This window comes from Salminus brasiliensis, chromosome 9 (assembly GCF_030463535.1).
Source record: "Salminus brasiliensis chromosome 9, fSalBra1.hap2, whole genome shotgun sequence".
Classification (NCBI taxonomy): domain Eukaryota; kingdom Metazoa; phylum Chordata; class Actinopteri; order Characiformes; family Bryconidae; genus Salminus; species Salminus brasiliensis.
In genome coordinates this window covers 26,373,538-26,386,329 of record NC_132886.1, presented here as the reverse complement: position 1 = coordinate 26,386,329, position 12,792 = coordinate 26,373,538, and the positions used below count along the sequence as shown (strand labels likewise).

Genomic DNA, 12,792 nt, shown 5'->3' with positions numbered 1-12,792 from the left:
AGTATTAAGTATAATGGTATTAAATACAAATTGGCAGCAGGGCATGTTTTAGAGTGTGTGTATGCCTATAGTAACACTGTAGCTAAAGCACACACACAAAGATTGACAGAAACAGAAATAAACACAGACAGGCACACACACATTAGGTCTTTTTATAGGTATTTGAACAGCATTTCAGCAGAACTAGACTGAAAATGTTTGGACTGTAAAGCTGCAGGTGTGATGGACCCCTTCCTCTTTTCTACAGTATTCACTCACTTGTTCCCTCTTTCACACACAGTGAAAAACGAGCCTTCCAGAGCCGCCACTGAATGAGCAAGAGGAAAAACACAGAATGAAAGAAGAGAAACAGAGAAAGGACTGAAGCGCAGTGGCTGCATTTTTGTTTCAGTCAGCTGACAGTCATGTGAATGACTGGTAAAGAAGAGAGGAGAGAATGTGTATGTGTGTGTGTGTGTGTGTGTGTGTGTGTATGTGTGTTTGTTCACTTGTAACGCAATAGCAACACAAATGAGACTGAAGTGCTGACTCTCTGTATTATAGTGACAGTGTGTGTGTGTGTGTGTGTGTGTGTGTAAATAGCTGGAAGACTCCCCATGAGTATGTAACTGTTCATTTACTAAATGTGTTAGTGTCAATGTGATAATCAAACAGATTAATACAGTATTGATCCTCTATGGATTTCTACTGAATATTGACCAAATGGCATTCATCTTCTGTTGATCTCTACAGGATATGGATTAATATAGCATTTATTGTCTGTGGATCTCTATGGTATCTGGATCAATATTGCATTGATCTTCCATAGATCTCTATGATATATGGATTATTATGGCATTTATCTACTATAGATCAATAGATATAGATCAATATTGCATTGATATTCCATAGACATCTACAGTATATGGATTAATATGGCATTTATCTTCTGTGGAACTCTATGGTATATGGGTCATTTATTTTCCAAAGATCTCCTTGCTATATGGATCAAAGTTGTTTTGATCTTCCATAGATCTCTGTGGTATATGGATTAATATTACATTGATCTTCCATAGATCTCTGTGGTATATGGATTAATATTACATTGATCTTCCATAGATCTCTGTGGTATATGGATAAATATAGCCTTTATCTTCTGTGGATCTCTATGGTATTGCTCAACAGGTTACTATGGAATATAGATCTCTCACAGATCCCTATGATATAAGGATTTATATGGTACAGATCTCCTGTAGACCTCTAGGGTCTGTAGATCTGTACACACTTAGCACAAAGTAAGAAAATTTGTGTTTGGTAGATTACTTCTTTGTTGTGACAATGCTTCCTGGCAATAAATCTTATACAGTTGGAAAGCCTGCTCATTTCCCTTTTAAATGGTGCCACATTTGTAAGGAACATGCATTTGTGGGATGAGCAGCAGAGCTGAGTATATGGGTTCCGCCCGTAAAACATTAGCCAAATCTTAGCCAGCCTTATTTTTTGTTGATATTGGCACTTGTTTTGAGCTTCTGGTATGGTCTCCAGTCTCATCGGGCTGCCAAGAGGCCTGCCATGACTGTCCTTCACTGCCAGGCCTGTTTTACGCTGGTGTCGGCAACACGTGCGCTGGAAGCGAAACATGTGGAGGAACGTTATGTTCAACGATGAGTCCAGATTCGGCCTATGGCAGTTGGATTGCGGAGAAGACGCAGAGAACGCCACGCTGATTGCTGCACTGATAGAGTAACATATTTTGGTGGAGGCAGTGTGATGGAGCGGTATCTCCCTCACTGGAAAAACAAGGCTTGTCATCATTGGAGGCTCAATTTCTATTCAGAGAGATATCGAGATGAAATTCTGCAAACAGTGGCAATCCCATATCTCCACAGTCTAGGACCAAAAAGTCCAGACCTCAACCCCATTGAACACTTGTGGCGTGCTTGGGCGTGCTGTCCCAAAACAACCACGTTGGCTGACTTGCGACAAATGCTGGTTGAAGAATGGGATGACATTCCACAGCAGTGTGTGACCAGGCTGGTGACGAGCAAGACGAGGAGGTGCCAGGCTGTTGTGGCTGTGTATGGTTCTTCCACACTCTGTAAAGGCTTCTGTCTGTTAAATAAATAAATAGTTAAATTGCCAATATGTTTCTTCAACAAACTTCAACCGTCCAGTCCACCAAAACAAACACCAAACGAGTCAATGGCAGAATAAGCTGTTTAGCAATGGCAGAGAGGATTTGGCAAATTTTTCATGGACGCAACCCACATACTCAGCTCTGCTGCTCATCCCAAAAATGCATGTTCCTTACAAATGTGGCACCATTTAAAAGGGAAATGAACAGGCTTTACTGTATAAGATTTATTGCCAAGAAGTATTGTCACAACAAAGAAATAATCTACCAAATACAAATTTACTATAATACAAGTTTATTATTATTCTTTCAGTCTCTATGACATATGGGTCTATTTGGTGCTTCATGAATCTCCCTATAGACCTCTTTTCCTGATCCTACCACAGCGCTGCTCCTGGCTGGATATTGGATTTTGGGTGAATGACAACTCTCAACCCAGAAGTGATACTGATGTGCATAAAGCCTTCAGAAACACAGCTGTGAGTGATACATTTATACATCACACACACTACCATGCCGCAGCCTAAATACTCAAAGTAGACAGTGAGTGGAAGTACATGGTAGGGCTTTCTGGCAAAGTGGATGGGGAGTGTCATTTCCTGATTGTAATAAAAACATCATTTTAAGAGATGGCTTTGGAAGCACCATCACCACAAGTTGTGAATTTATTGGTTTATTGGTAGTATTTCTGAGTAGAAGAGAGAGAGAGAGAGAGAGAGCGAGAGAGAGAGAGATGGAATCTGAAATCTCATGCTGTCAAAGCCAATGTCTGGTTTTGGTAGTATGTCCACTTTTATTGGTGTCTGCTGTGGTCCAACAGAAAAGCAGTTTCCATGATTTAAATCTGAAATGAACCCCATGTTTCGCAGTAGAGCGCGGCTGAGTCTGTTATATGAATAATAATGAAAACCACACGTTTCAAAAAAAGAAGAGAAAATAAGCAGTAGATTTACAGTCTTAATTGAAGAATTATGGACTTATAATAAGTGTGTTTTTCTAGTCCTTTACATGGCCGCCTTTCTCTAATATGTTAAGTAATAAGCTGATAATTTGCAGTTGCTCTCACTGTTTTCCCATGACTATTAAAAAAAATACATTTTCATAGATTTTCTTTTACAGGGTTTTGGACGCTGTGCAAGTACAGTCATGCAGTCAAGGAGGTTTAAATTACATGGAAAGTAGATCCATGAAAGGGCATGCAGTGTCATTGTGTGTGTGTGTGTGTGTGTGTGTGTGTGTGTATCCTTAGGCCTCACAGCTTCTGGTTTCCTCATAGCATGGGTTGGTGAAAGACAGTTTGGCAGGATACTAAAAGCAACACAGAAAAACAGACATAACACATGAGTATTTAAAGGAATGTAAGTCAACAGGGAGAGCTATGGTGATATATACAGTCTTAGGCAAATATTTCATTTCATTTTTTAAGTCGAGAAGTGTAATCCACAGCCTAACACATATAATAAAATCCTAAAACACAATACTTCCAGAAAATGCTAATGCACAGTTACTCTGTCTTCATCGCACAGTCGTCTTTATGGACTTTAAGTTATTGCATTTCTTGTTCTTGGGTAATACATAATCCACAGAATCTCTACCTAGCAGGTCTGCTGGCCATGGAAATGCTTCTACCACATTTCAGCTACAACACAGAGCTCGAAAGTTGAGAATAATAAGAGGCAACGCTTTTTACATCACCCAGGTTCTAAAAATGCTTGTGACACCAGCAGTGGAAGCAGGTGGATTCAGGGTAAGGCAGTGCATTGTAAGGAGGCACAGCCTCTCACTATAAGGGTGACGTTCTATCTAAATGCCTATGTTCGATGCTGAAAGTTTATCCCTCCTAGAAAAATCATGATAATCTGCAAGGATTTCTAGTTGTGCTGCCGTTCTAAACTTCGAAAGTCCAGGTTTTAAATATTGGAAGAAGGCCTTCTACTAGATTTTGGAACGTTGCTGTGAGGATCTAAATGCATCCAGTGACAAGAGCATTAGTGAGGTCACCACCCACCTCATCCCCAACTCCCCAGCTCATCCCAAAAGTATTGGATGGAGCACCAACCATCATTCCAGAGAACACAGTTCCACTGCTCTATAGCTCAATGTTGGGGGGCCTTATACTTCTCCTCTAGCTCATGCCTGGCTTAATGCATGTTTATCTGCCCCAGAGAGTCCTATTCTATTGACAGTACTTTTCTAAAGGCACTACACAAACATTGTGTGTGTATTTGCACATCAGTGTCAGCATTGGGTGCAACTTATAGTAACTGAATGCATTTATTATGGGGGTGTCCATAAATATTTGGACATATATCTGTCTATCTGTGTCCCAGACACAAACTAAATATTTTGCAAAATATTAATTCATGTTCAGCTGCAGTAAATTTAATAATGGTTTAAGGCTTAGTAAGGCTTATTACACACTAAGGTGTATTACTCAGTAACTACAGGGACTGTACAAACGGATGGGGCTCTTCTCTGGTAATAGAAGTTTATAATACTTTGGCCTACCAGCGGCACATAGGCTTTTTAAAAGAGGTTTGTACCGCTGATACCGACTGAGGTGTAGTATTTATAATATTTATAGCAATTCTGCTGTACTGTTTGTTGTGGTGTTGCTGTAACATTGTGTTCCTGAGGATATATATTTTGCTCCTATCTCAACACGCAAATGTGACAAAAAAGCTGACTCTGACTTTGACTTTGATAGAAACACATTTAGTTTTTCAATGTACCTTGAAAATATATTGTGTCTTTAGGCTGATAGGCCAGATCTGCATAAAACATGAGAACAGCGCATCCTATTTCCATATTCCATCTGCCCTTCAAACATCTCTCATCTTCCTCATTTAAAACTGTCCTCAAGCTTAAACTACTTCTCCACTAGATCCTCCCCATTTCTTCTGTAGCACCTTCTATTTATTTATTACTGTTTTCTTGTTTGTTTTTGATGCTCCATGTACTGACATTAGTAAACACATTTGGGTTTTAGAAGATATCCTGTATTGTAATTATTATTATTATCATCATTAGCATAAAACTGCCTTAATAGTTAATAGTGTGTTTTTGCTAATGTTTTCACACATAAATATTACAGTGACCTGCTAAGTGAGTACAGTAGGTGAATATTATATAATATATAATTCCACTAGTTTATGCACAGTTAATAAGCACTGACCATATTTCCCCTTTTACCCCCTTCTTAGGCATTAATATATAAAGTAGTTAAATGATGGGTAGATAGGTGAGGGAACTACATATACATATATACATATATTATCTCTCTCTCCTACACTCTTTGTATGTGTGTGTGTGTGTGTGTGTGTGTGTGTGTGTGTGTGTGCATACCTCTAATTCATCTCTCCATGGGTAAACACTGATAGAAAGCTTGGGAAAAATACTCCAATTGTACTTGGCCTTGGCTCTCACATCTGGAAACTGAACCATTCATTACACTGTTAGACAGCAAACACCAATAACTCAATATGGATAATAATGTGTTTTATTATAGAGCATCTGCAGCAACCGCACATCATACTGCAATAAATACACATAATAAAAACAGAGAAATTGACTTTTTAGAGGAACTGTTGAAGTGATTAAGGCTAGTTTACAGAATCATTCATTCAAATAGAACATTACTAGCTTTTTTTAATGGTAAGGGGCTATGCCTTACCATTTGACTTATACATATACTATATGGTCACAAGTATTAGGACGCATCTCTTAATCAGTTAATTCAGGGGTTTCATTCAGTCCCATTGTCCCGCAGGTGTATAAAATTAAGCTTCTAGCCATGCAGTCTACCTTTCCACACATCAGTGAAAGAATGGGTGTTTTTTAAGAGCTGGCTGAATTCCAGTGTTTTCCTGTAATAACAAGTCAGTTGGTGAAATTTCCTCCCTCCTAGATATTCCACCATCAACAGTGAGTGGTATTATTGAAAAGTGAAAGCGCTTAGGAATCACAGCCACAAGTGACAGACTACATAAAGTTACAGGGCGGGGTCATCGAGTGCTGAGTAGCATAGTGCATAAAGGTGGTCAACGCTCTGCTGACTCAATAACTGCAGAGATCCAAGTGGGATGCTAATGTTATGGGGTTGTGTATCAGGGGATGGGCCCCTTAGGCCCTTTTCAGTTCCAGTGAGGGAAAATCTTAATGCTTCAGCACACCAAGACATTTTAGACAACTGTATGATGCCAACTTTGTGGAATCAGTTTGGGGAAGCAAGGTTCATAAAGGTATGGTTGAGTGGGTGTGGTGTGGAAAAAAACACAGAGCCCTGACCAAAACCCCATCAAACACTTTCAGGATGAGCTAGAACGGAGATTGAGAGCCAGGAGGGCACTCACAAATACTCTTCTGGGTGAATGAGCAAAACTGTGGAAGCTGTTAGAGCTGGGCCAACTTCATATTAATGCCTATGGCCTTTGAATGGAATATCAGAAAAGCTCCTGTAGGTGTGTTCGGTGTCCCAATACGTTTGTCCATATAGTGTATGTATAGCAACATTGATATTAGACAAAGTAATTCATTGAAAAATGCATTATCGTTAGTTATCATAACATTTTAAATGCTAGGCTAAATATGTAGCAGAACATCCATGATGTTGTTATTCCCTTTTGTGTTTTACTACTGACATATAACACATTCAGTTTCATTAGAATATGGTGACTTTTGTTCATGTAGTATTATGTAGAAATCACTGTATGTTGGCTACTGCCTACTGGTGTCCCTAACCCTGAGAGGAGTTATATCATGTCCTTTAGACTAGTCTAGATTTTCCACAGGATAATAGGTTGAACCTTAGCTCTAATCAATGTGTGATATTTCTCTGTTTTAGTTTATTTTATATGCAGCCAAATAAGAAACCAATATATGAAGTACATTTTGACTGACCTTTCCTCTCCAGTTACCATCAGAACTGTTGGTTTCCTCGTTGGCAATTAAACTGGAATCTCTGAGCAGCCAAAACACAGTAAACAACAAAAATAAACAGTAATTCTATCATTTAACAACTAGATACAATCTAATCTAATCTAAATCTAACAAATTATTATTATTATTATTATTATTATTATTATAAACTTACTTAGCTGAGTGTTTTCGTTGAAAGAAAAAGAGCATGGTGGCACCAACTGCAATAGCCAGTAGGACCACTGCTACAATAACACCGGTGTACACTGCCACTGAAACACACACACACACACACACACAAATAGTTTATGTGTAATAAAATATGAATTTCCCTACAAAGTGGTAAACTGTGACTAAAAGTGCTTGTCCCCCTTATTGAATTTCACTTTACCAAGTCTGGATTTTAGGAGTATTTATATGTTTTATATGGATACAAACTGGCAGGAAAAACGAAAGATTTAGTACTTGCAAGGTATTTATTATGCAATCTTCAGGCGTGGAAATGTGTTGCATTAATTAGGATGGGTGATCGGTAACCGAGGTGAGTATTTAATGTAAGGAACAGCTTTGATTTAGCGCAGCCCTGTCCAATCCAATTCTAACCCTGGGCCTTTAAATTAGAATGAGCAAAGGCTGTGCAGTCAGGCATGCCATGCCACAGAGATCAGAGATTCCTGAAGGTCTCTGAAGAAAGGCTGTGGGTCAGTCTGGAAAAGGTTGCAAAACCATTTCTTCAGCTCTAGAGCTCTGCCAATCTACAATCAGTGCCATACTGTCCAGAGAAGGTTTGGAACAGTGGTAAGAAAGCAGAAAGTGTCTGGTTGGAGTTAAATTGGTATTATTATAATTTTTTTAATAAACGAATGAAATGTTTATTACTTTTTAAAAGTCTATCAAATTGTTCTGTTTTGTGTTCCCTGGAGCTCTCTTTTAAGATGAAACATGACTCAGTGTTTGAAAAGGGTACATATTCAGCATTTTAGGCAGGGGGGCAAACACTTTTTTATGGCACTATAGTTATATATTAACACTTCTGCACACAACACACACACACACACACACACACACACACACTTACACTTACATACCTAATTCAGTGTCAGGAATCACATCAGAAGGAGTGGGCGTGGCTGGTTTTTGCTGCACATGACAGCGGTTGCCAGTCCATCCTGACTTACAGCTGAACAGGAAAGAAATGAACAAAATTAACAAAATATAAACACACACACACACACACAAACACACACACACACACACACACACATATACTGGCAGAAACTTTGATAGCCAGTAGGACACCTGCTATATTTGCTCTAGGGTATGCTGCCACTTAAACACACCATCACAGCTAGTTGGTGTTTATTAACATAGTAAATAGGTAAAAAAAATAAGTACATCGTTAGTTCTAGGCCTTCAGATCATGGCGTACAATTAATAATAACATACATTTTTGCCACCCTAACAGCAATGCACACATTTCCTTGATATTCTAGATGAAACACAGACATTTTAAGCTTGTAAAAGAACATTTTGTGTTTTAATTGAAACTTGTAACAGACATGAAATTATTTTCTAGCTTGCGTGCAGCAGTATAACACCTTAAACCCTTCAAGTTCTGTGTGTCAGTACTGTCAAAGATTACAGCAGTTTTATAGGCTCTAAAATATAACCCTGTGGGACAGAATTTGATAAAATGTCTATACTGGATTCATAACACAAACTTTTTTTTCGTGACTAAACTGACTAAAACGTGAATACATGATTGCTCATATTTACAGTCAGTGACATATCTAAGACCTAAAGAAAGCCCAGAGTGACATTTATTCTGATGAAACTGGTCTCACCCAATTAATAATTATAAAAAAGACTGTTTTTTTTTTTTGATTGACTGATTCTTCCATCCGTTCCTAAATACATTGGTTAGTCTGATGTGTTAGGTCTTCAGTTCTACCACTGATTTCCCAACCAATGGGACAGCTTGCTGAATCTACCCAGATACCACAGAAAAAAAATCCTGATTGGACAATAGTTTATTTAACATTTTCAGAACTGAAAAATGGAATATGTACTAGATAAACTAAATAAATGAAATTGTTGAATAAAGTAAACTGAAATTACAGACATGTTTTTCTAATTTCCAGAAATGATTAACCTTCCCTAAAGACCTAGATGGCCCCATTCCTCACAGATGAATAAAAATGATCCTGTTTGTAGGTGTGGTCTGTAATGAGCAATGAGCTGACACACACAAAACACTGACTGTGCAGAATGCAGATTAGAGTAAAGGTACATTTGGTATTCTATTGTAGCTCGCAAAGTGTACAACCTCGGTGTGCCTCTCTCTCTCTCTCTCTCTCTCGCTCTCTCTCTCTTTCTCTCTCTCACTCTCTCACTCTCTCACACACACACACACACAGCCTTATGACCTTGCCATGAGGCATAAGTAGCTCTTAGGGTTTATCAATAAGCGCTGTGAGTTGACTGTGGCTGCTTGGCTGACAGACAATGCCATCTCGATATCGTGAGACAGAGAAAGAGATGGAGAGATAGTGAGAGAGCGAGAGAGGAGAATAGAGAGAGGTTGAGTTTCTTAGCAGCAGCAGTGGTGTAATCTCAGATTCAGTGCCTTGGCAGTGGTCTGAAGGCTCAGGTTTAAACTCTGAGCTTGTGCCCCATGTTCCACTTGCAATTCAGTGTGACATTCACTTGGCATTCTGGGTTAGCATAAATACTGCAATTCAGGGTAAAAACCTCACACTGCGAAACATGTCCCACACAGCCTTCAAGTGACAGTTCCAAAGATCCAAAGATCTTATTTATGCAAGTTTCTGCCTAACCCAAATGTAGCTGGTCAGCCAAGACATGTTTGATGTCTTGTTAATTTTGCACCAGAGCTAAAAGGCTGATACAGCTAGAAAAAAAAAGATTCCTTAAGGTTTTTCCTTTTTTTGTAAAGGTTGTAAAGGTTATAATACAATACAAGACAAAAATATTTGGACACTTTCTTTGAGGATTCTTTGCCTGATTAAATGTTCCTTCACATTGGAAAAACTAGATGTGCCTTTATAAAACCTTTTGTAGGTGGGTCTTTATAACACATTTTAAATATGGTTCCATATAGCACCTATACATACTTATATAGTTATAGAACCATTTTAGTGCATTTTTGCTTGGATTGTAACAAATATTTGTAACAAATATTTGAAGATTCTAGCTCAACATGCTAGCTTTTTTATGTACTCACAAATGACCTGAAGGCAATCCATTTTCATGGAAGTGTGAACAAAGGACGATGTCTCACTTTCTCTAAGCTTGGGATCACTCTAGGAAAAACTCTTAGGTAAGATCATTTTGGTGGGGTTGTCCCCGCTGTTAAACATGCCGGCGGGTCATTTTTGATCCATTAGACAACACAAGGGCTAGATAACATGGTTTGAGGCAAGTGTGTGATGATTCCATGGGCATGAAACTGAAGCCTTATTCAGACCCATACTCATGAGTTTGAGATCTGAGGCAAACAGGCTTGACTAATTAATCTAAGTCTGAGACCCATACCCGTGACTGTGAGACCTGATCTGAACAGGCTCAACTAGTACTGCCAAACTGTAAACCCAAACCGGACCCAAACCTGCCTGTGCACACACTTACAGATATGGATTATCTCATGTTCTTCTTTTGCAGTAGACCTTCTAGACTGTGTGATGCCAAAAGTGAAGTTTGGTGGTGGAGAAATAATGGTCCTAACCTCATTAACCTCATTAATTAAACACCTTTGACATGAACTGGAATGTATATTACCACAGACACACTCCAAAACGTAGAAAGCCTGCCCAGAAGAATGTAGGCTGTTTTAGCTGAAAAAGGGGCAACCGCTTGTCAATGCTCATGGTGCTGGAATGGGATGCTTATGTGAACTTCCATTAATCACCCTTAATGGCCGTTGCACAGCAGTACAGCAGATTTTAAGCTCTGCATTTAACCCATCCGTGGCAGTGAACACACCCACTGCCACTCTATTTCTATATAAGGCCCATTACAACCTATTAAGATCAGTGAAAGCTAAAGTGCTGGTTAGAGGTTGAAGCAATTTACTGCTGATAGTGAAGAATACAGTTCTGCACAGATAGCCTACTCCTGGTGGAATATCCCTGTCAGAACTGTCAGCAGATTTCAAGTCCTATCCACACTGACAGCCTCACATGCTCTACAAAGCATGACTGTGTCACGGTGGCCAGCTTTTGAGTATCTTTGTGCGTTCAGGAGCTTGAAGGAACACTCCGGGGCTTTCCCCATACTCTAACCTAATCTCTGTCTGCTGCATCTGTAGGGAATGGCCACTTACAAAGGACAATGGTCCATGGTCAAAATGTTTTACTGTGGTCTTGGAGAACTAAAACACAAAAATAGATCCTTAGCACAGAAGCCTGGTCTTCCATAGGGACATCCTGACTGTCCAACATGGATAATATGGGTGATACCTGTGATAATGTTGTTTTTGATACTTTTAGACATTTTTCTAAGACAAGCAGAACATCCCCACCAGACTCCAGACAGAACCAGCAAAAGCTGTGGCAGCCGAGCGGGTATCCATGCTAGACTAAAAGGAAATCCTGGTGGATCTGTATTTACCATCTCTTTTCTCCAACATCTACTCCTGTGATAACAAACAGGACTATCTTAGACTGGGGCTCACCACACATGAGAAGAAGAACCCAAAAGTGCTGTGTGAGAAAGCCAAAAGCAGGGAGGCAAGGGGGTGCTAGACAGGTACTAGGCTAAAAGCTATCTCTTTAGCTCGTTACTGCTCACCACACTGAGAGGACTGCAACACTATCTGTGACAAAAGAAAAAAATATTACAATAAGCGCTACAAGCAAAGCTATGCTATGCTTTGTGACTCCTGTGAGCCGAAGTGGTGACATAAATCAGCTAAACCTCAGCTGGAGCCAAAGTGTTTTTTAATGGAAGAGTAAAACTGCATCTGCCATATTTCACCCCAACCAAAAGGCACATACAGCAGCGTTATATTTGCTTTATATAGTAAGGTATTACAAATATTTATTCACAGATGTTCACATTACCAGGCTGAAGTGACTCAATTCTGATTGTATTGCCTCTATAATGAGTCAGATTTTTTTCAGAGCTGTGTGGACATCAAATCCAATATTTAGAAATCAGATTCGAGTCACTTTGGCTATGTTCAAATAACCAGGCTGAAGTGACTTTTCTATGGAGTCCTAGATTAGACACATATCCAATTTGTGGGCATGCGACATGAACGTGAATGGTCAGATCGGATGGCTTTTGGCCTGTCCACATGTGCTTAGAGCTGTTGCCATTAGCCAACACCAGCAGTGTGGCAAAACAGTCATGGACAAAAGGAACAGCTGTCAGTGGAAGGACAAGGCTGTTGGTGTAAAATGTCAAGATAGCCAAAACTGATCTCAGCAATAAATCTGAATTGATTATAATATAAGATTTTTTACAAGTCTTATAATGTGCCTAAACTATTGGCTTAAAAATGATGCAATCTCCCTTTACATTGTGTATAAGGAGAGCTATTGAACATGTGTGTGGGTGTGTGTGCGCGCTATACTTACATGCATACAGGCCCGTGGTTTCCCACAAGACATATTCCACCATTGAGGCAGTAACCAAAAGGGCACGCTGTAAACCAGACACACATACACAAATTTCAGCACAGCCACACACACACAATTACAAATCACTGCTGAAGCTAATCAATTACTGGAGGCTCCCAC

At 39.4% G+C, this 12,792-nt stretch overlaps 1 protein-coding gene across 1 annotated transcript in view; it reads right to left on the bottom strand.

Annotated features, from left to right (window-relative positions):
* Positions 1-2,790: 2,790 nt before the first annotated feature.
* The window catches only part of malrd1 (MAM and LDL receptor class A domain containing 1), a 90,454-nt gene continuing 80,452 nt past the window's right edge, over positions 2,791-12,792 (bottom strand). The window contains exons 28-33 of the mRNA XM_072686909.1: positions 12,631-12,697; positions 8,119-8,210; positions 7,206-7,302; positions 7,013-7,073; positions 5,459-5,548; positions 2,791-3,421 (exon numbers count right to left, since the gene is read on the bottom strand). Coding sequence (XP_072543010.1) covers positions 3,359-3,421; positions 5,459-5,548; positions 7,013-7,073; positions 7,206-7,302; positions 8,119-8,210; positions 12,631-12,697 — 470 coding nt within the window. The 3' untranslated portion in view covers positions 2,791-3,358. The remainder of the gene's footprint in view (positions 3,422-5,458; positions 5,549-7,012; positions 7,074-7,205; positions 7,303-8,118; positions 8,211-12,630; positions 12,698-12,792) is intronic.